This window comes from Arvicanthis niloticus, chromosome 10 (assembly GCF_011762505.2).
Source record: "Arvicanthis niloticus isolate mArvNil1 chromosome 10, mArvNil1.pat.X, whole genome shotgun sequence".
NCBI classification, from domain to species: domain Eukaryota; kingdom Metazoa; phylum Chordata; class Mammalia; order Rodentia; family Muridae; genus Arvicanthis; species Arvicanthis niloticus.
This window is the reverse complement of record NC_047667.1, coordinates 39,703,567-39,727,139: the sequence shown is the minus strand read 5'-3', so window position 1 is coordinate 39,727,139 and position 23,573 is coordinate 39,703,567. Positions and strand designations below refer to the sequence as shown.

The 23,573-nt window shown below is 42.7% G+C and overlaps 1 protein-coding gene across 1 annotated transcript in view; it reads right to left on the bottom strand.

Annotated features, from left to right (window-relative positions):
* Colgalt2 (collagen beta(1-O)galactosyltransferase 2) overlaps positions 1–23,573 on the bottom strand; it is a 98,880-nt gene that overhangs the window by 5,633 nt on the left and 69,674 nt on the right. The window contains exons 5-10 of the mRNA XM_034512788.2: positions 23,189–23,393; positions 17,791–17,910; positions 9,884–9,960; positions 5,685–5,791; positions 2,719–2,851; positions 1,518–1,645 (exon numbers count right to left, since the gene is read on the bottom strand). Coding sequence (XP_034368679.1) covers positions 1,518–1,645; positions 2,719–2,851; positions 5,685–5,791; positions 9,884–9,960; positions 17,791–17,910; positions 23,189–23,393 — 770 coding nt within the window. The remainder of the gene's footprint in view (positions 1–1,517; positions 1,646–2,718; positions 2,852–5,684; positions 5,792–9,883; positions 9,961–17,790; positions 17,911–23,188; positions 23,394–23,573) is intronic.

Here is a 23,573-nt window from a genome sequence, read left to right as displayed (position 1 = left end):
TTTTCCCAGAAACAACACAGCCACTAATCATGGACAGACTAACTTCTGTATTTGGTTTGAGTAGCACTTCTTCATTAAAGCAGTTAATGGTTCTTTCAAAGACAAATCTGTGGCATTTTAGGATACTCTTTGACTCTTTCTATCTGTATCAGGACAGGTGGCCTTCCTTCTTGGATCTGGTAATGCTCTGTCCTGAGAATCCATGCTGCCCAAGAGCGGGCATGGATGCCGAGTCTCTGCTTTAGGTGTCCCGGATGGTGTTTTCTGTGATCACTGAGCATCAGAGTTGCCTTTGAGTGTGTCACATAAGCACAAAGCTTCCAGTATGCATGGGCGTGAGACGTTTTACCACAGGCTATGTGGCCACAGATTCAGAAGTGTTGAAGAGCGGTGACTTCTGGAGGCTAAACCTGTAATCCTAACAGACTGTTCAGAGTATGGATTGCATGCCTCAGCTCTGACAGGGGAAAGGCTTTTTAAAATTACATCATATGATTTTTGAGGTCTATTTCCTAGTTAATTGGACCATTGCTGGGTCTCTTTTTAAGTTCTTTTTAAGTTTAAAAGAGGAGTTCCATCAGGGTCCAAATTTATCTTCCCTGCTGCAGATGGAAGGGCAGGGAAAGCTAGGCTATTTCAAATGAGCAGGCTCTAATTTGGCAAGATTACCTTAGATACACAGTTGGAAAACTTGGGACATTTCTGCTTCATTGGAGGGAAGAGAAAGTGTTGCTTATTTTACAAAGAAAAGGAGAGTAGTGGGGGAGAAAGGCAAGAACGAAGGAAGGAAAAAGAAAAGATGCTAACCCAGAGGCAAGAGGCCAAGCACTAATTAGTACCAACTCTGAGCCAGCACTCTCTGAGTGAGCCTGGCTTCCCATCACAAACCCAGTGATCAGCGTTTTTCCCTTGTTAGACAACCCCATCCCTGTGGAGGAGCTTTCTTCTGATCCTTCCACATCCTACCCCATCAGGGATGGCGGAGGCAACTCTTGTCCTGGGAGCTGACATTCAAGTACACGTTGCTCTTAAAATGAATGCTTGCTACTCCCTCTTCACACCTGGCCCACAGGCCACTTTGCTTTGCAGGTGAAATTTCCACTATTCTCCCCAGTGGTCCTCAGGGCATTTCCTCTGCTGTCAAGAGGCCCCTGATCAGCTAGCTGACTCCAACCTCATAAAAAATAAAATAAAATAAAATAAAATAAAATAAAATAAAATAAAATAAAATGTAAAATAAAACCTTCAAGAGGAAATGGAGGCAAAACCTGCCACCCAACCTTTCCCTACTTCTTATTTCTGGGAACATCTGTGGTGTAGAAATCAGGTAAATGGAAGGAAGCTTCACTGCGTCTTCTACCAGCTGGGGTGTTGGGCTTTCTGCGCCTTGGAAAGGACTATCAGAGCTATCCAGAGCTATCCAGAGCTATCCAGAGGTATCCAGAGCTATCCAGAGCTATCCAGAGCTATCCAGAGCTATCCAGAGCTATCCAGAGCTCTCCACTTTTGTGACTCACATCAGTTCCCAGTCCAGCTGAGCCTTGTCAATGTCCTCCATCAGCTTCATCAGCTTCTTCTTAAACTGATGCTCAAAACGCACATCGTCCTCAATGACGAGAGTCTTCTCCAGCTCTCGGTCAATAACCTGCAAATGCGTCAGTGGGGGACACCGTATGAAAACTTTGATACCCATTTTTATTTTTAAAGGCTCATGACTTGGATGCAAGATAAGGTCTGTTCGCAGCCGGCTGTATAGATGATTGTCCCATATCATAGCAATGAAACGATATGATCTACAACGACCTTAATGGTACAGTGGTAGCAGCCTTGCAGGTGAAGATCTCTCAAACCCAATACTGAGCAGTTGTATGCATTGTGTTGTTCAAAGACAGGTCATGCCACGCTGTCACATGTCAGGATGGAGGTTACCCTTGGGGAATAATGACCACAAGGCCATACAGAGGGGGCACCTCAGGGCATGCCTGCCACCTGTTTCTTGATCTCAGTATTGATTGACATTGGTATCTTATTTTATGTGTGCCATTTTGTTGACTGTATCTTATGATCTATGTATTTCTATATGTTTCTATGACATTTTATTTAAAGCATAAGAAAAGACCAGTCAAAACTGGACCATTAAAGGAGAGAAGGCACAAAGAGGTCCTTCTTAGCTTTTCATTTCCTTTGTGTTCTTCTCCCTTCTTGTGTGAAGTGACTCTTGTTCATGTACTCTGAGCTCCAATGCCACCTCCAATAGTATCGTGATGTATAAGACACGGTGTCCAGTTACAGCTCTTCCTCTTCCTACCTGAAAACAGTTAATACTTTCTGCCTGCTGTGTGAAGAATCCATCCTGCCTAACCTGGCCTCGCATGCCTCCTGTGTGATTCCTGCATGAATTCATTTGATAAATGATAACATGACAGACATACACAAAGCATTCCTGTTTATGGGGAAGGGGAACTCAGGAAAACAAAGTTCCTACAATGTGAAAACTGTCACCCACCATTGTGCCACTGAGGTGGTGCTGAGGCCACCATCCTAGTACCTTTGCTGCTGGCCTTGGGCTGATGGGACACACAAAGCAAGAACAATTTTCAAGCATACAACTTTTTAGAGGACAATCATGGGCTCCTCTTGCATCTGACCCTAATTCACTTGGGAAGTTCCAGTCTCCCTTTCTCTCATTACCAGAGTGTTACTCTCGAGAATATTTACCTCTTTCCAGACAGAGAAGTGACTAAGGAAGCAACCGATTTCACCCCTGGTTAAAGGCCTGGAGGAGTAGGGGTCCCGGTAACCTGGTAGCATTTCAATGTTCCAGGCCTTCAGCTGGCTTGTGTTGAGTGCCCTGAATGACAAAGAATATGAATGAAGATTACTAGGTCAATATGTCCCCACTCCAGATCAGGGAGGGAAAGAAGAGGACATAGGGAAAGAGAGAGAAAGAGACTGCATGTTTCTTTAGAGCCTTTCTATACATGGAGAAAGACTTCTCAGTTTCCTATTTGATAGGCTTCATGCTTACCCTCGTTGAATTCTTTTCTCCTGGCCCAACAGCATCCTTGAAAAACAGTCACCCCACAAAACCATGAGTAGTCGTGAAAACTGGGGTTGAGTAGCTACTGAAACTGACAGGGTGGACGGGCACTCCCTGAGGACTTGCTTCTGGGACACCATCCTTATCCAAGCTAACAGTCTTACAGAAATACATTATAGAACACAAAACAACACAGAACACACACACACACACACACACACACACACACACACACACACGAATTACTAAAGTCAAGAATAACAGGATAAGTATCCTATTGACATTATAGAAGTAAAAACAATTATACTATAAATGTTTGTTTGCCAAAATTAAAACAACTTATATTAAATGAGTACATTTATACAAGGGCAAAACTACTGAAATTACTTAAACTTAAGAAATTCTGAATAAGTTTAAAACAAGTAAAATAGGTTGAGTTAGAAATCTGAAATCTTTCACAAAGAAAAAAACCTAGAGCCAGAGCCAGATGTTTAAAGAAGAATTAATAAAAAAAATCCTAATAACCTTTGAGAGAGAGAGAGAGAGAGAGAGAGAAGAAGAAGAAGAAGAAGAAGAAGAAGAAGAAGAAGAAGAAGAAGAAGAAGAAGGAAGAAGAAGAAGGAGGAGGAGGAGGAAGAAGAAGAAGAAGGAGGAGGAGGAGGAGGAGGAGGAGGAGGAGGAGGAGGAGGAGGAGGAGGGGGGAGGGAGCCAATCCCAAAAGATTCTATGAAGCCAGTATTATCTGAAACGAAACAAAAAAACTAGAGGCCAATATTCCTATTACTATAGATGCAGAATTTTAAAGAAAATACTAATAGCATCCAGCAACAGAGGTGGGAAATTATACAGCAGGACAGGTGAATTTGTCTCTGAGCATTACAACTGTACTTTAACCTGTGAAGATCTATAAAATCAATCCACCATGTTGATAGACAAGAAGCTATGTGGTCATCCCAATGGCAGATGCATTTGACCAACTTTCATGTTAAAAATGATAAGAGAACAGCAATAAAAGGTCTACACCATCAGCTCAATAAAACTGCACCTTGTATAGTATTTAACAGAGAAAACCTAAATGCTTTTTCTTTGAGATCAGGAATAAGACAAAAATCTCAGCTCTCATCATATCCTTAGAATGTTGTGTTCAAGGCAATAGCCAGGCAGGGCTGTAAGGCAAGACAAGGAAATAAGAGCTATCTAGATCGCAAAAGAGGAAGTACCGCTTCCCCCAATTGTAAATGACAAGATCTTGCCTACAGAAGAACCAAAACAATGAGTGTACACACACACACACACACACACACACACACACACACACACGCACGCACACACGCACGCACGCACGCACGCACGCACGCACACGCACATGCACACACCACACAATTAGAATTGATAACTAAGGCTGCAGAATACCTGATCAGTATACAACAATTTATAGTGTCTTTATACATTTGACAGTAAATACTAAAAACAATAAGTTAAGGAAATAATTCTATTACCATGGCATCAACAAATGCCGAAGAATAAATTTAACAATATAAACGAAAGACTTATAAACTAAAAGCAATACACCCTCATTCAAACAACTGACATATCTCTAATAAGTGAAGTGACTTGTTATGATTCTTGGCACTTCTTCAACTGACCTGTAGGTTCAGTGAAGCTCCCATTAACACCCAAGCTAGTGTGTGTGTGTGTGTGTGTGTGTGTGTGTGTGTGTGTGTGTGTGTGTAAATCTATGTGTAAACTGACAGGATAACAGTAAATCTCACAGAACATCAGGCACCTGTGGTAGGCAAAACAGTCTTCTAAATAACTAACAAAGGTGCAGGACTCATGTTTCCTTATACAGAAAGCTACTGCCATTAAGTCAATATGCTACTGCCATTAGGATAGATTTATGAATTAACTTAATGAAATTAAGAAGTCAGGGGCATTCTCTAACATTTATGGTCAACTGATTTCTGACAAAGGTTCCCAGAGTTCGGAGGTAAAGTGTAGTTTTCAAATAAGCAGTGCAGGGAAGGCCAGACGACCATATGGAGATGAGAAGGGGATTTCACTTCGTATCCCACATAAAACACTTAGCTCAACGTAGACCAAAGGTGTAGGAGATAAAACTGAGACAAACTCTGTAAACCCCAGAACTCTGGAGGCTGAGGCAGGAGAATTACAAGTTCAAGGCTAGCCTGGGTTGTAGTCAGTACCAGGTATGTGTGATTCTGCTGTCATATCTCAAGGAAAACTGGCCACTGTGGTCAATCTAGTATCTAGATGTTTCACACAACAGGACGCACAGACCTTTATCTATTTTTCTTTGTTTTCTTCAGACCGGAACATGGTTGCAAACATATTCCCTCTATGACATGAGAGAAAGCTGGAAACCGCCACAACTCTGAGAATGGCCAGAGACTGGGCCATCACATCTAGTGGTGTGAGATGCAGGCGTCACTGGGTGGGGAGTGGGACCCAGGCCCACTCTCCAGGCTGAAATATCACTGCTCCTGCGTGTATCTCTCTCACAGGTCTATCGTCCATGGCCAGAGCCTCAGAGGTCACTCCCTCCAGGACTCCCTCTCAGTCAGACAAGGCACCACCCTGCTCCAACCACGCCTGCAAGGGGGCGGGCAGAGGACTGACTCACTTCCCATCCACGGCCTCCACGATCTTGACCTCAATCTCCTGTTCGTAGAGTGTGCGCAGCATCCTGTCCCGCCTGTCCTTCCTGCGTTTGAGGTTGATCATGAAAATCTAAAGCAGGATACAAAAGGGCAAAGAACCACGCTGGTTGAAAAGCGTCGGGAAAACAGAAGCTTAGGAAGACGGATGTGAGGACCAGAGGGGTAAGGGGTGGGAAGCTGTGGCATGGCTTTTTGGGGTAGGGGAGAATGCTATTTTATTGGAACAGAGCTGCTCTCTAAACGCAGCCATCAGCAACAGCCTAACCTGCTGTTCCCGAATAGTCACTGACGGACACATTCCCTCTCTCGTCTTGAGAAAATAAAGTTCAAAAAATGATCACCACAAAGGCCAAAGGTGAATTAAACTGCGCTCACAGCTCGGAAGGGGAGACGTGATTTGCGAGTGGCTAAATCAAGCCAAAGGACTAAATGCATCCATGTACTTCAGGTTCAATACTGCCGCTTGCTGTCTGTCTAAGGCCTGTTGCTTCCATGCCTCAGTCTCCTCATCCAGGAATGGGGTCCATTGTGGCTCTACTCAACAAGTACTATGCTTGATATCATCACAATTCATATCCACTAAGTAAGCTTTACAGGCTTCAAAAACTAATGTGTGTGTGTGTGTGTGTGTGTGTGTGTGTGTGTGTGTGTGAGTCCAGGATTCTTCAACTCCCTAAAAGGATAAAGACATTGAAGACAGGGGCCCACCATTCCCCTGGTTGTTATCCTTGAGAGAGGAGAGAGTAATACAAAACATGATTTGGGTATGAGTTTTTTTAGGGTGCTCAACAGAGGGCACCTGCTGACTTGTGAATAAGGAAGAATGTGCATTTAGGCTTTCTGAGTGAGGGGCAAGTCAGTTCATACCCCTCACCTTGGCCTGAAATACCTGGTTGATGGCAATACTAATACATAGACATCATTAGGCGACTAAAGCCTCATGAAGACTGTTGCCAAGAGTTAGCATTTTCTATCTATCTATCTATCTATCTATCTATCTATCTATCTATCTATCTATCTATCTATCTATCTATCAATCAATCATCTATTATCTATCATCTATCTAACAATCTATCTATCTATCTATCTATCTATCTATCTATCTATCTATATAGTGTATATAGTGTAACTGCATGGCTACTGTAGGTACTGTGAAGGTCAGGGGACAATTGGCAGTCTTATAGCTTGGCAGCAAGTGCTTTTAGCCACCCAACTGTCTTACCAGTGCATAAGTTAGCATTTGAATAAGGGCCTCTGGCTGCAAGCACTGATGAACTGATTTTGAATATTAAACTATTGGGAGACATTACCAGACAGCAGGAATCTATGTCCCAGTGAAGGAGAAACCTGTAGAACAGGGCAGAGGACACTCGTTGCCTCCTGACTGTCTGGGTGATTCTGGGGACAGCATTTAATGCTTCTGTGTAGTTAGCTCTGCTATCTAGAAAAGGAGAGGTTTGAGCAAATCCACCCCTCAAGCCCTCTACATAGGAGAATTTGTGCATATTGGTTTATAATAAAGTTGGCTTCATGTTAGGAGATTCGTGAAGACATCCTATTATGTAATCAGGCTGAGGTCCAGACTATACTGCACTGAGCTTGGCTCAGTGGTCACTCTGACTATCATTTTAAATGTATGCTTTAGTAAGAACAGAAGTTACACTGAGCTTTCAACTCTCCTTGCAAGATATTCTCGTCTCTGTTCACAAACAGAGTTCTGGGAGCAACAGAACGCTCCTGGCAACATCTCCGGAGATGCTGGGCAGGGCAGGCACTCAGCAGGATTTGATAACCTCTTGGTTTACTTAACTGGATGGTTATTAATAAATCAAAAAAAAATCCACCATAATTTCTGTGTGATGTATATTTGGGACTTCATAGCCTAAAGCATGTGCTGTCTTCTTTCATGCTTCATCTTCTCTGTCTTTAGAATCCTAACTGTCAAGGGCTGTGTTCCATTGCCGGGTTTTACAGACACAGGAAGGAAACGGCATATCCTCCGTGCATCCACAGAGCCATCTGAGGTCACTCAAGGAGACAAAGCTAAACAAAACAAAATAAACAGAGAAGCATCCAAAAAGTCCCCTGCAAACCAGAGGCCTCCAGTCGAGGAAGCTTTTAGTAAATAATAGTCCAGTCCTGGGCCCTGCCAGGGCAAGGGCAATAAACTCAGTAGCCATGAAGAGAAAACATAGACGGCTCCCTCATACTTAGTAAACAGAGCAAAGAACCGAGTGCCAAATACAGCCAGACTCGAGCAACCAGGTCACAGGATTGGAGGGTGGAAAAGACCTCTGACACCTCTTTTCCACAGCCCATGTCTGCTGCAGACAGAGAGGTGATTATCCTGGGCTGTGGAAAGCGGAGTCCAGGTCTGCCTCACTTTCTAGGGCTGGCCTAACTAACACCACGTCCTGCCCTAGGCGGAGCAAGATGGTCGTGGTTTTGTTTCATTTGCTGTGATCTGGTCCTCACAGAAATGTGATGCAGGAGGAAAAAGAAAGACACTGAAAGACACTTGAGCTCCCTTTGCGAGAAAATGAAGAGAGGCCAGAGTCTCTGGGAAGGAGAACTGTGCTCAGACAGAGGCGGCTGTGTGGGAGCCCCTCCCCCCGCAGCAAGCACCCACCATTGTGGTGCTGGTCAGTCCACCCTTGTAGCAGCAGTCAGTTTTGAAAACTATTTCCTATTTTTAGTAAATAGGAATAGACTCACTAGGGTCTATTTATACTTTGCTACATTCAAATTCGTCTCCCCCCCTTTCCGCCTTCTGTGGAAATGGCACAATCACTATTTGGTATTCATGAAATACCCATTTCCAACTTTTGGAAGTCTAGCTTCAAGACCGTTTTGTAGCAGAGATCCCAATTCCTGGTTCCATTAGCTCCTTGGGATGAACGTGATTTGGAGACACAGATGTTAATGTTCCAATGTGATAAGGCATTTTCTTCCAAAAAGCATGCTGGGCTCAAAGCACAATGCTTGACTTAAATCCAGAACCCCTGGAAGAATTCTGTCTCAGTGTGTGGACTCCTGGCAGGTCATAGCTCCAGACCACAAAACTCCTCAGCACTGACCAGCAACCACATAAGGGGCTGTGAAGCGCTCATGGCACAGACTCACAAGTCTGGCCCTGGCGACCATCTGTTTTACACGCTACCAAGAAATTCCCTTTCCTTCCTTCCTTCTTACCTTCTTTTTTCTTTCCTTAACTCCTTCCCTTCCCTCTTCCTTTCCTTCCTCCCTCTCCCTTCTTCCTCCTCCCTTCCTTTCTGCCTCCTTCATCTCTCTCCCCCTTTCTGTATCATTCTATCTCTCCCTTCCCCTCTCCTTTTCTTTGTAATGGTAGGAATTGACTCCAGGGCTTCACTTATTCTAAGAAAGTGCTCTACCACTGAGCTAAAAGCCCATCTCTGCTTTGCTATTTATGTACTTAAAACTGCACAGTAGATATGGCCCTGGAGAAACTACTCTAAAGTTCCTGCCTGTGGAAAGACAGAATTTTAGAACAAGTTTTTCTCTTCATTAGTCCTTTCAACTCTGCCCTCCAACCTTTTTCCATGGAAGAGAAGCAGAAAGTAAACAAAACAGAATATTCTAGAATAGTTTCCATCCATTCAACTATAGCAGAATAAAATTAATGTCCTCCAGAACCTGAAACATATATTTTCCCTACCTCACCCTTGAACCTCAATACAAAGTTTGTTAAAATATATAGCAAATTTACATTCATTGCCAAATAATTCTTTCTGATTCAATTTTCTATGATTCTCCTTTGTAAAGACCAGAAAACAGAACGACAACAAACTCAAGTCCTCGGGGCCTTTCCAGTTGCCAAACTTGCTTCCTTGCTCTCAGACAGATGTTCTGTGTTCTGTTCCAGCATAAACACAGAAGTCTCTGTACACACGTGCATATTAACGCACACATGTGCACATAAGGGCAGGGGCACACACAGAGACATAGGGAGAGAAAGAGGGAGAGGGAGAGGGAGAGAGGGAGAGAGGGAGAGAGAGAGAGAGAGAGAGAGAGAGAGAGAGAGAGAGAGAGAAGAGGAGAGGAGAGGAGAGGAGAGGAGAGGAGAGGAGAGGAGAGGAGAGGAGAGGAGAGGAGAGGAGAGGAGAGGAGAGGAGAGGAGAGGAGAAGAGAGACACTTTCCTACCTCATCAAATCCCATCTTGTCTGGATATTTAGGGACAACTGACACAAATTGGGAAGGCTCCATTGGAGGACGGTCGACTGGAAAACAGAAGAAACAGAGTACTTTATTAGAGAAAGGGTCAGGAAACAGAATTCTACCAGCACTCCAGTCTTTAGGGCTGAGAACCACGCTTGACAAATCAGGGCAGGAGACAGATGCTCTGAAGTTCCTCAGGACTGAACAACTTCACAGGGACCCTAATGGTCAGAGCAATGGCTTCAGAACACCTGTCCATTTGCACATGGAAATCTCTGCTCCATTTTCATTAGCATTCGTTCTAAGAATATGATGGTGGCAGTGTAGGGTGATGACTGAGAAAAGGCTCAGGAATCAGACCCGTTGAACCCAACCCTTAGCCTAAAAGGCCTTGAAGATCTGTTTCTTTATATGTAAGTTTGGGATAATACACATATCTATCTCTCAGTGTACTATAAGATTTGGGTGAGACTCGCGTGCAAATCTATTCAGTATATTAACAGAGTAAATACTTATAACTATTACCTAGTATGATCCTACAAAACATAATCTTTTCTCTTGAAGAATGGTATTTTCTACTCTTTTGAAAATTCCAAAGTCTGGGCCACTTTTATTCTATCTAAATAGGGGTGGCTGTAAGTGTGTGAAATTCCCATTTTAACCCCAGCTTAGCTCCAAGTGCTGGTTCACATCTTAGAACTTGGTACAAGAATAATAAATGATTTCAGGTGGGCGGGACATTGTATCAAGTAACACATTTTTAAAAGTTACTTCGGTGCTTTAAAAAAAGTCATCTTTATATACTATATACTCTTCTACTTGGGAATAATTTTGATGAAGAACCTGAGAAGGCCTGGGAGGTTTATTAATCTATAAATTCAAGAGTTAATTTGAATTCCCTTCATACTATAAGATGACAAAAACTTTAAGTAAGAGCTGGTTGCTGAAGTGCTTAAAGAACTACCAATGAGGCTGGGACGATATCTTAGTATAGTGCTTGCTACACAAGCATGGAGACCTAAATTCACTGATGTAAAACCCAGTGCAGTTGTGCACATCTGTAACTCCTGAAACAGCACGAGAGATAGACTTCCAGTCAGTTCAGCCAATCAGCAAGTTCTGATTTTAGTATGAGATGCTGTGGACAGCAGTAAATTACACATAATATCAACTTCTGGCTTCCACATGTAGGGGCACAGATATGCATGTGCATCCATATACCACATGTAGGTGCACACATATCCATGTGATCCATATACCACATATACACAGAGACAACCATGGTCACACAAACAGAACTGATAGTGATTGTTGTGCGGCAGTTTCTATTTAGGAGAAAGGCTCTTGGGACTTAGGAAGCAAACAACTCACAAATCTCAGGAAATTTCTGAAACTAACAATCACCTTAACAAGATTCAGCCTCCTGCCAATCTTCTCTCACAGGAAGCACATGTCCAAATTCTCCATATATCTCAGTGTTATGACTCATGTCTACTCTGTTCAAACTCCTTACCTCCCTTACCATCCTAGCCATTCCCTTGTAGACATTCTTAATTTTCTACCATTTGACATTTGTTTTATAAGATCCTAATGCTGGTTATACCCAACTGAGCACTCACTCAGTATCCAAAAGACTATGGCAGGAGACAACCATACAAATTCATCACGTGAGTCACTTCAAAGTGACAAATCATAATACCAAATTGGCAAGTGACCCCATCAGACATGGCTCCAACAGTAAATTCACTTCCCAGTGTTTCAGAGATCTGTTCTATGCCCTGATTTTACTGGAATCTCCAATAAATTTCCCAAGTCCAAGAAAATATGCAGAATCCAATTAGATTTTTTGCCCTCTCCCAAACCTCCAAAGCCAACCACATGCACATTTCTGCTTTTCTACTTATAAAGGGACACAATTCTTGTTTCTACTGAACACAACCGTTAGAGAAGTGGTTTTCAACTTTCCTAATGTTGAGACCCAGTTCTATGTTGGGGATCATGCCATGGTGGTCCCCAGCTATAAAACTATTCCATTGCTACTTCATAACTATAGTTTTCTACTCTTATGAATCTTAATGTAAATATCTATCAAGCAAGATATCTGATATACAACCCCCCAACAGGTCATAACCCACAGGTTGAGAACTACTGTTATACACTATTTTCCTAGCCTATGATAACTACTGTTTTCCCAAGAATTTCAGTCTTACAGATACCTTCTGTCCCAAACTATCAAGTTCCCCTTTATCTGAGATCCTTCCCATCAGCACACAGACACACTGTAGGGCTCTTAACTTAGGCAAATGAACAACACTAAGAAACCAAGTCAAAAAACAGATACAAATAAAACAAATCACTCTCAGCAGTTCTTCCCATATCCTTATTCCCCATCAAAGGTCCATTTTCTCTTCTCTTTGGGCCATTCTAATCAGCTTGTGTTCCTATCATTGCATTAAAGTACTTCTTACCAAAACTGGTAAGAGAGCTCTCTCTTCCTCCCGTCCTCTCTTGATGGGACTCTGTACTCTAGACTACTCTGGAACTTTCTATGAAGCGCAGGTTGGCCTGAAACTCTCAAGGCTGCTCCCTCAGCCTCCTAAGTGAGAGGATTACAGGCATGAGCCGTCGCAGGTGGTACCGAGTTCTAGCCCGACACTACTGGGCACCATTTCTTCGCCCTTGTTTTACTTCACTTCCTAACATCATTTGGCACTTTCTCAAAACACAATTTTCTTTTGCTTCCCAGCTTTCTGGCTTTTAGTCTACTCTGGGGAATCTATCCTCTTTTGTTTTACTACATGAGGTCACATTGTTTTTTTTTTTTTTTTTTTTTTTTTTTTTTTTTGTTTTTTTTTTTTTTTTTTTGGCTTCAAATATCCTTTTGGTGTTATGAGTCTTAAATTCTTTTTCCATGGAATCTTTTTCCTAAACCCATAGATTCATAGATCCACTTATTTCTTGGCCTCTGTTCAGACTTGAGATAAATACTTCAAGTATACATGATGGAGTGAAGCCTTTTTTGACTCAATAAGTTGAATGGACTGAAATGCTAGTGTCATTCTTAATTTCCCCGTTGCTTCATGGGCTGCCTCCAAGCTCCTATAAGTACAATGGGCTCTGCCATTAAAATGCACCTTAAGCCTGTCTGTTTCTCATTACCTTCTTGCTACAGCTCAAATCTCAACCACTAACATCTCTTAACATGAGCTATGTATTAATTCCTTGTACTCTAATACCCATACCACAGCTTGAGTGATCTTTTAAAACACATAAATCACATCACACCACCTTATAAGTTCACGCTGCTCTTAGGATAAAATCCAAATTCCTCGCCATGGCCAGTGTGTTCTGCATTCATCCGTGACTTCATCTCCTTGTATCCAGCTCCTTGCTCCTCACCATGTTGGCCTCTGGCCCTGGACCACTCCCAAGGTTTCTCCTCTCTAGTGGTCTTTATTGTTCTTCTTGCTTGAAATTCATCCTCCAAAAAAGATCCATGGAACTGCTTCCTTAATATATTACCTATATCTATGTCAAAGTATAAATTCACGGTGGCAAGGCTTTGCTTGGTTTCTCCATTGCTGTAATTCATTATTATGGAAAATTATGTACAGTGTGTGTGCTGAGTTTATATAGCCTGATCCTTTTTTTTTATTATTTATTAAAACCTTCATTGTTTCTTTAGCATGGATATTCTATTTCATCTGAATTGTCCAATTAAAGACCACTTCATTCAAGCCACTTCAACCTCTGAAACTTTATCTTCTCCTAACATTTTAGCCCTCTTGCTTCAGGATGGAAGTCATTTGTCTGCTTGTCTCTTTCCTCATCCTGTGGTGTCCTGACTGTATCAGCCCTGTGGTTTGAGCTTCTCACTTCCATCCAACATCAGCTGAGGAAGCCTCAGGGCTGGGTGTGAGCACACAGACCACAGCAGCCTGTCTGTGGTCTAAAGTACTGTTGCCTTCGCATCTGCTCAGTGCACAGCGCACTGTATCATTCGTGTCTTTTAAATATTAGTTCTGACTCCACAATTAAACTGTGATCCTCTAAAAATTGAGGGTCGGCTATAAAACGCTTTGACTTCCTAATACCTTTGTGAACTGACATAGATCCCAAGTTTGCATCCCACATCTCCTCACTAAAAATGACATGTTCTAATGCTTCAATCATTATTTCCCAGCAGCGCTGCTAAGTAGCTAATTCCTACTGCCTATGGAAATCCAGATATTGGGTAGTTTAATATCTCATTCTCCTCTATTTAGAAAGTTTATAGCTATGATTTCATCGTTACCAGCATGTTATCCTTCGTACATGGGACTTCAGTTCACATTTTTGCACTATAAGCATCAACCTTTTTTCTTTAATGGAGCAAATCATTGAGACCAAAGGAGAGGTCTGCGAGAAAATTCCGCGAGTTTAATTTTAGACTCACTGAATGGCCTGTGCCTTTCCAATCGGCTTCGTATTTCAATTATGTCCTGTACCGTAAAGTTGAAGATGGGAACACTTAACAGAGTTATTATCAGAAACAATAAATGCAAGGATTAAATCAAATGCCATACATATGTTGCTTGAGTGGCCATGTGTGGGATAAGCAGAGTGAGAGGCAGAACTCACAAGCTCTTCTCAGATGAAGTCTACCTGGCTAGACAAGGGGCTGTGCATATTTGTAAACTATAATCATTAAGATCTCTATTGACAGCCGGGCGGTAGTGGCGCACGCCTTTAATCCCAGCACTTGGGAGGCAGAGACAGGCGGATTTCTGAGTTCGAGGCCAGCCTGGTCTACAGAGTGAGTTCCAGGATGACCAGGGCTACACAGAGAAACCCTGTCTTGAAAAACCAAAAAAAAAAAAAAAAAAAAGATCTCTATTGACCACGCGTTGGAGAACTTTTCCCATGCTCAGGCATGTGAAAGAAAACAGGTGAGCACAAGGTCTGGTCGGTCACTCTGTGAGTTGCCATCTGCTTGGGAGTCAAGGCTGTAAGCCATGTGATGGCAATAATACAGGTTAACATTTTCATGAAGAGCTAGGTGGAGTCATAATAATTGTCACACTTTAATTCATGTTTTATAAAGCTGCTTATATATATTTATAATTGTCACACTATTATTTTATGAAATTTATTATGTATGTAATATATAACTGTCATACTTCATTATATATGTAAATATAATTGCCACACTTCATTATGTATGTGTATATGTAATTCTCACACTTTATTATTTTATGAAGCTGACTATATATATATTTATATGTATACACACATATACACACACAAATACACACACATATGTATATACACACATATATATATGTATATATTTTACTCTTGGTTCTTCAAAGTTAGTTATCTTCACTTTACAAAGAAAGAACAAAAATAAAACTGAGGTGATTCTCTCCTCATAGGTGACAAAACCTGGGTTCAAGATGACTCTTTGGGGTCCAGGTTCAGTGCTCTTGTCAATAAGTCTCCATTCACTTATTAATTCATTTTGATCATACATTCAGGAAACACTTCTTTGCTCCCAACCATATGCCGAGCACTATGTGAGGTATTTGAGATACAAGGCAACAAAATAACAACCTTGTCCCTCGGGCCTGAGGCATGTAAAAAGAGACAGAAACAGCACATACACGCTGTTGGGGTGATGGCTCAGGGGATAAAGGGCTTGCAATGTAAGCATGAGAACGTGAGTTCGAATCCTAGAACCCAGATAAATGCCCAGGGGTGAGATAGTGCAAGCTTGTAACCCAGGGTTGGTGGGGAGAGCTGCATAGACAGGTAGATTCCCTGAGCCACTCACTGGTCAGGCAGCTCAGCCAATCTGTGAACTCCAGGTTCAATAAGGTGGAGAGTGATAGAAGAAGATGGCGGTTTGTCTTCTCCTTCCACATGTGCACATTCAGCCATACCTGTATACACATGTGCACACATCCATAAACACACAGACACATACACAGACAGACAGATACACACACACACACACACACACACACACACACACACACATACACACACACACATACACACACACACACACATACACACACACACATACAGAGAGAGAGAGAGACAGAGACAGAGACAGAGAGACAGAGAGACAGAGAGACAGAGAGAGAGCCCTAAGGGTTGGTCCAAGGAAGTGCTGTCAGTGAGTTAACCCCCATTCTGTCCTAAGCTCATCTGTTCATCCACTCAATCATCAGCCAGTAACTATGGGGGACAGTGGGATGTGTTCTGCGTCCCGAGACTAATATGGTGCAAGGGAAATTTATAAGAGACGAAGATGGGAAACGGGTACTCACAGACAACTTGGTGGGTCTGAAGATAAAGTTGTGTGCTTCTCTTTAAAACTTTTCTTTTGCTTTTAAAGCCTTAGTCCATTTAAAACTCCTAACATCACGTAGCCATCGGAGATGCTTCCATACCTCTACCATTTCTCATTCACCTGTGGCCAACTCTGGCTGCATCTTCTTACATCTGCATCCTAACTTCTGTTACTTCATTTTAAAAATTCTTTTCCATTTCTATGACGACTGCTTTAGTTTCAGACTCTAACCATTCTCTGCCTAATGTGTCATGTAACATCCGAAGAGTTCTTTTCAGCTTTGGTGTAGACCAGCACCTAGCTGGCTCATGACCATTCATTCTCTCTTTCTAGAGCGACCTCCCTAAATCTGAATTTCAACCTAACTTCACATCTTATCTCAAATTCCTTCAAAATTCCCCCCCTTCAAGGAAAGTCCAGTGTCCTCTGCTTCACTACAGGTCCCTCTGCCTGTGCTCCTGGACATGCTCCAGCCTCACTCACCTCCACTGTGATGAGACACAGAAAAGATTCCCTGTGGGAAGCCACCACTGGTACCCTCTCCAGGGTTGATGGGTCAATTAGCTTTTCTTCTTTGGCCTCCAGTAAGTTTAGCTACTGGTGATTAAACATTTCCAAAATTCTGCTGGACTCAGTGGCAATGACAACACAGTGGTTGAGACCGTGGGATTTGGACGTACCACGTTTGATTCAAAATGTAATCTGCCACCAATAGCATGGTAGACTCACCTACACTTGAATTTCTTCAGCTTTATTTGGGTGATAATAGTTCCCCTTCATGGAGTTATTGTGATAATTACTGAGAGAGTGTACAGAATGTACAAAAGGTATTTAGCATTGTATATGTTACATCATAAGCTGTTGTTAGGTTAAAGTTATAATTGCTGTTCTCGTGTTAAAACACACACACACACACACACACACACGCACGCACGCACGCACGCACGCACACGCACATGCACATGCACAAGCACATGCACACGCACAAGCACACATACGCGAATCCCCCACCCCCAGGCCAGAGTCATATCATTAGAAAGTAGTAAAGATAAGATTTAAATTCATTTTACATAGCACTATTATAACATTTACTGCCCCGTAGAACAAATATTTACTCACGGATCTAGCTACCCACCAAAATAGGAAGCTCCCTGAGACCTTATCATATTTGGGTTTGTTGTTTGTTTGTTGTTTGTTTTTGAAATAGGGTTTTTCTCTAGAACAGCCCCGGATGTTCTAGAAAATTTTCTTTATAGACCAGACTGGCCTTGAACTCAGAGATTTCCTGCCTCTGCTTCCTGAGGGCTGGAATTAAAGGTGTGTACCACCACTGCCCAGCTGACATTGTCATATCTGTATCTCATGGAAAAAAAATTTAAGAATTCAGGGGCAGATGAATGTCTGTGCCTCAGCCTAGACAGAATCATGGCCATGAAATGTCAGATTGAGAAGCAGAGAGCCAGGGCTGGCCATAGCTGGCGGCGGCTGGCCATGGCTGGCCTAGTTACTGTGACAACAAGCTAGGCGACGTTGCCCTGGCTCCTGGGTCACTCACTCATTGCTTCTATCTGCACATGGATGAGGTTCTCGATGTCCTCCTGCAGCGTCTGGTGAGGCTTCAAAGGGATGGGCAGGTAGCCATAGTGTTCTTTGTTGCATAGGTACATCTGGATGCCTGAGGAGGTGAGAGAACAGTAAACCAATCAAAACCACAATTCTTAGTAAGAGAGGGAGACTCCCTGGGGCTGACATGGATTCAACATTGAGGTGGTTTCTTTGGGGAGTTGTCTATAGAACTTTACAATATTCTTTTATTAAAAACTTGAAACTGAATTGAGGGTCTCTTAAAAACCCTGGGCCATTCTTCACTCCAGAGGAAATTGATTTTTCTTTCCGAAGAACAAAAGCACATTTGTGACCTGAAATGGGCACTGTAGAGGCATGAAGCCATCAGACAGGAAGAAGTAATTCCCATTCCAGAGAGCAGAATGGAACACTCTAATCCACGCACAGGAAATAAGAAGAGGACAAGGAATGAAATCCATATTTGATATGAAAGCACGCAGGAAGATCCCGTAAGGCCAACAGATTATCAAAGCTAAAGCCAAGCCCATGAAAAACAAAATATTTAAAAGATACAGAGGAAATATATCATTTCCCATGATTCCTCTTGGTTTTATTGTTTTCCTGCACTGGCATGGATTTAGAATGACCAACGAACAAAATTCTCGAGAATAAGTTAATAATGACAAAAAGAGAATTCCTCTCAAAACTTATTAAGCGCCTACAGTGTGGCAGAGCCAGTGATGTCTTAGTTCTGTTTTAGTCAGTCTTAGCATCCACAGCCCACCGTTGAGCAGGGCAAACTATAAAGCACCTCAGTTCAGCCAGACAGCTAAGAAAGAAGCTTCAAGATGGCCTCAGACAGTCCCAACAACGGACCAAGCTTTCTTAGTTGCAAGGACAAACCTGCCAAGCTCTGGACTGTGCACTAAAGCCTCTGGTTTGATAATTACTACAACCATCCATGTTTTCCTGAGGAAATTATCTACATAGTGACATCTTTATTTGGGGCAGATGAAATTTCAAGCAGTGAGCTTCAACACCTGCCAAGTCAAGCGAAGCTGTCTTAGGGCATTAGCAGAGAAGAACAAGGGGAGAAAGGGGCCTTTGTCCTCCATCTTTACTAATCCTGGTTGGTCTCTCCAGGTGCTGTCACCTCCTCTGACTTGTTTAAGTGAACTCACTAGCTGTGCTATTTGCTGACATGACTACTTCTGGGGATGCAAACAAGAATGTGACTTTTTAATGAAGTTGTACTAATAACATGGAAGAAAAAGGCAATGTTTATGTTGTCTCTCTATGCTACTTAGACACCCCTCCCCCCATTATTTAACTTCCCAAGGCTTCCACTAAAAGGCGATATGATACTTAGCCAAACTATCCATCAGGTGAGCAGGTACAAGAAAGGCATTTCCAGATGTGAAATGCAAGTCCGTGAAACATTTACCTTCCATCACACTTTCTCAGGAAGTTACTGCATGATGAAGAGAAAGACAAGGAGGAGGAGGAGGAGGAGAGTAAGAGGGAGAAGGAGAAAGATCACCATGCACAAGAAAGACTCAAGACGCAAGAAAGGTGATGTACAACAGAAGCAAACTTAGTCTCAAGTCGATGGCTGTGAACCTCAGAGATTAGAGTGCCTCAGAAGATTTCAAGACAGACATCTTGGAATCATCTAACATGCAAAAGAGGACAGCGGATAATTCTGAATACTCTAAGAGGAAATGAATAATTAGCTTTCAATTGTATTAGTGATCTCCATTTCATACACACACACACACACACACACACACACACACACACACACACACAGAATTACTAAATTTGATAAAGGGAAAAAATTTATAGTGTATAAAAATGTTCTTGGTGTTTTAGGATCATGTGATTATAATAAAAACCTGAAGATCTTTTAAAAACATTTAATTATTCTTATTTGTGTGTACTTGTGAGTGCCCATATGTATGTCCATGTACCACATGTGTGCCTGGTGCTCAAGGAGAAGATGACATCAGACTTCTTAGAACTAAAGGTTCACAGTTGTGAATCACCATGTGGGTGCTGGGAAACAAACCCACATCTTCTGCAGGAACACCACATCTTCTTAATTACTAAACTACTTATTCACCCCTAACACCCAGCATATTAAATTACATCAAGAGGACAAGGTGAAAGGAAGAATGTATTTTCACACAGAAGGCCAAGGGAAGTGGTCTCTTACTATCTTCTGTAATGAAGAGTTAGTTTTGAAGGGGAAATATAAGTCAGAAGAAAAGAAAGCATGAAAGAAAAGAGGAGTGCATGCTACTTAGAAACAAAGATACTAATACAATGCTTCTGTACCCATCTTCGGGAGTGATACATTGGGAGTGTTCATTTTAATAAATCTTAGGTCACTGGACTCTTTCAACTGTGTATATAGATAATGTGATAAAAATAGGGAGTGCACTGATAATTACATCAAGTCTCTGAGAATGAATATCTTGTAGTAACAGTTTCTGGTGGATCTCTGGGAAGGAGAGGCAAGTGTTACAAGGGAAATACTTTGTTTTCCTAATGAAGGCACCACATGCTTTCCTGAGCTCACGTACAAGTGAATCACAAAGACTGATAAATAGGAGACATCAGACATGGGCTGGGACTGGGCCACATAGTAAGTCATTAGCACCAGATCTTTGTCCCCGAGGGCCAGTTCCAACTTCTCTCTCCACCTAGAGCTTACAGCTTGGTCTCAAGGCCATTAGATCCTGGGACTGCCATCCCTATCCTGGGAAGCACTTATGACCAGCACAAGTGACACAGAGGCAGATCTTCCTGCCCACCACTCACATTTCTTATTTGGTTTGCAGTGGATGAATTATTTGCAAGATGCCTGGCTAGTGCAGAAGAGGGCTCCTGTGGCTATGATACAGAACCATTGTTACTAGCTACATGGGAGGTGAATTTTTGCCCTCGTCTTCATTATTGCCACAGAGACTCTTCTATCTGCTCTCTGTTCCAGTTAGATCAGCTCACCCAAACCTTTGGAATGCACTATCTCATCATTCACGTCTGCCAAAGTCTATGATCTGAGATGTAGCGTTAAGGTTTGTGATCCCAAGGTCCTGCCTCACACAGAGGGACAACTTGATTCTTCTGGCACATTGTAAAAAATGATGTTCTGATGGATAATTCACATCCAGAGAACTTGGGAACCGTGAAAAGCAAAGAATTGCAGCTATTTTTTACCCGAGACTCTGTCAAGGTAGAGTCACGTGCTTGTCTTTGGACCCAAGGAAGAAAGAAAAAGCCTCGAGATATGCCACGGGCTAAGTGATCCATTTATACTTCTCTTGAAAACATCAGTGAGCTGTAACCTCAGGACACTCAGCTGCCAGGCAGTAGCCTTCAGCCGTTCTCTCTTCCCCGTTTGCAATCAGCACTGCGACTCTGGCCCTTGGTGTTCATAGCTCTCAAAACTTATTGTTTCCCAGCTAAGGATCTAAACTTCCCAACACATATAGACTCTAACATAATGCTGGGCATAATTATAGGGCCTCTCCTTCCTTTTCCGCCTCTTGTTTCCCTCAGATGATTTGCTAACAGCCTTGGGCATCTATATCTGCTTTTAATGTCTCACAAATATGTCTGGGAAGCCTGACAAATAGTGCATAAATTTGTGGTGAACAGGCCATGTAAACAGCAAAGACGAAAAGTTCCAGCATAGCCTGCATCTGTCTCTCAGACCTAACACCTGTGTGTTAGTTTAAAATAGATAGATCATCATTTAATTCCTGCGTCACAAAGATGCCTTGTGCAATGGGCACAAAGGAGATCTCTGTTAGGCACCGACCATCGCATAATCACCAACAGCCTAGTTTCTTGGAACGTCCTTTTTTCAGAATCTAAAGCAAAGGCTTGGCAGAACTTGCTGGAACAGGAAGGCCCTGTCTCTGTTTCTGACCCTGGAGATGCCACAGCAAATCACACTTCAAGCAGCAGCTTCGATTAGCATGGACACAAGGGCCTTCGTGCCAACTTCCAGGCCATATGAGGAGCGCCTGCCCTTGCCTTAGCGTAAGGCCTCTAAATGCCTATGTCTGACTAAACAGTCTAAATTGGTCTACCAAACATGGAAACCAGCCTCACCATTTCTACAAAACATTCTCCTGCTTTTCAAAAGTACACACACCAGTGAGTGGGGCATCTGTGACTTTATGTGCATGTCACAGCTCGGGTTTGGTATCAATATTCTTGTCTTCTAGCAACTTTCCCAGCTGTCAGGGAGCTTTGCAAAGTCATTTTCACCGCAGCTTACGTACCCATATTTCACCATCTTCTTGGTTTCTAAACCCATTTTGTTAGAGGACAAATGATGTGATGCACAAAGTCCCAAGGACTGACAGGAGGGCCCGATGTACTTAAGAGAGTTTGTCTTAGTAACGTCATGAGTCTTTCTGACCTGTTTCTGTGAATTAGTCCTCTCTGAGGGAATGGGAGGAAGGAAAGAGAGAAAAAAAGGAAAACCAAACCAAACCAAACCAAACCAAACCCTTTTCCTCCCTATTGATGTGGGTTTGTCAAGAAGCCCACAAACTCCAGTGGCAACGGTTTTCTAGTGACTCACCAGGCACCTATGTCTGATTTTGCCTCTCTTTCCACAGAGATGGAGGCTGAGACTGCTGATTACCTCCGATATCCATTCTCAAGTGTGAGAGAGTTGGGTTTTATGACTGCACAGAATACCAATGACATCCTGAGCCCTCCCAGTTAGGAAAAGACCTCTTGCTAAGCTCTGACTAAGAAGACATACATAGAAATGCCGAGTTCAACTTCTGGACGGGACTAGACTATGACAGGGGCAGAGGCCTACAACCCAGTGTCTACCTGGATGGATGGTGTATCCTGTGTGGTGAGCTATCTTGGATCCTACAACTAAGGGTAATGCCTCTTGAATTATGGAATGGTAGTGCAGAATAATATCTGAGCTGTTAAGAACTGTGGGACGGAGCCACTACAGTGGCACAGATTATTTCTGAGAAGAGACAGTTTGATTTGTGAAGCCTGGAATTTTACCAGTGTTGTTCTAGGTTTCAATTTAATAACAGGATTCTTGCAGTTAGCAACAATACTAGAGAGTTAGTGAGATTTTCAAGGCCCCTGTTATCCTTGTCTTTTTCATTAGCTTAGATTCTCATCAAACAGGACTGGAGTCCTGTGTGGCTGCCAGCCCCGGCTCTTGAGGTCTTTGGTGCTCGGGGACAGGAACACAGAGGATTCTGGCATGGTGACTACAAACAATTCATTGACTCTAACAGAAATTGAGATTGGTGTGTTTTAAAATATGCACAGGACACAGAAGCATGTCTTTTGCAGTGTTTCTATGGCAGCCCACAGCTGAACACAAACAGTACCTGCTTGCCTGCTGGAGAAGGCAAAAACAATGATGTCATCAAAGGTCCAGGTGTAGTCCTGGTGTGGGGGGTAGAAAGCCAGCTTGTCAGAGGCCTCTTTCCTGAGGTCAATCAGGAAGGTGGAATGGATCATGGGGACGGGGAAGCAGCCTGTCCTCTTCCACTCTCTAATCTGAAGGTAGTCAGGGGTCCTCTTGTAGAAGCCCTGGAAAAGAGCAAGTAGAGAGGCTGTGTCAGGCATCACCCGTCCAGGCGTCTGGACCCTCTAAGCCATCACAGGGCAATGGAAATCTCCAGTGTTGCCACTTTTATTATCACGAACTACAATTTCTAAATGAGCTCAAGAAATTAATCTTCACTTAAAATATAGAGGGGTTTTAATAGC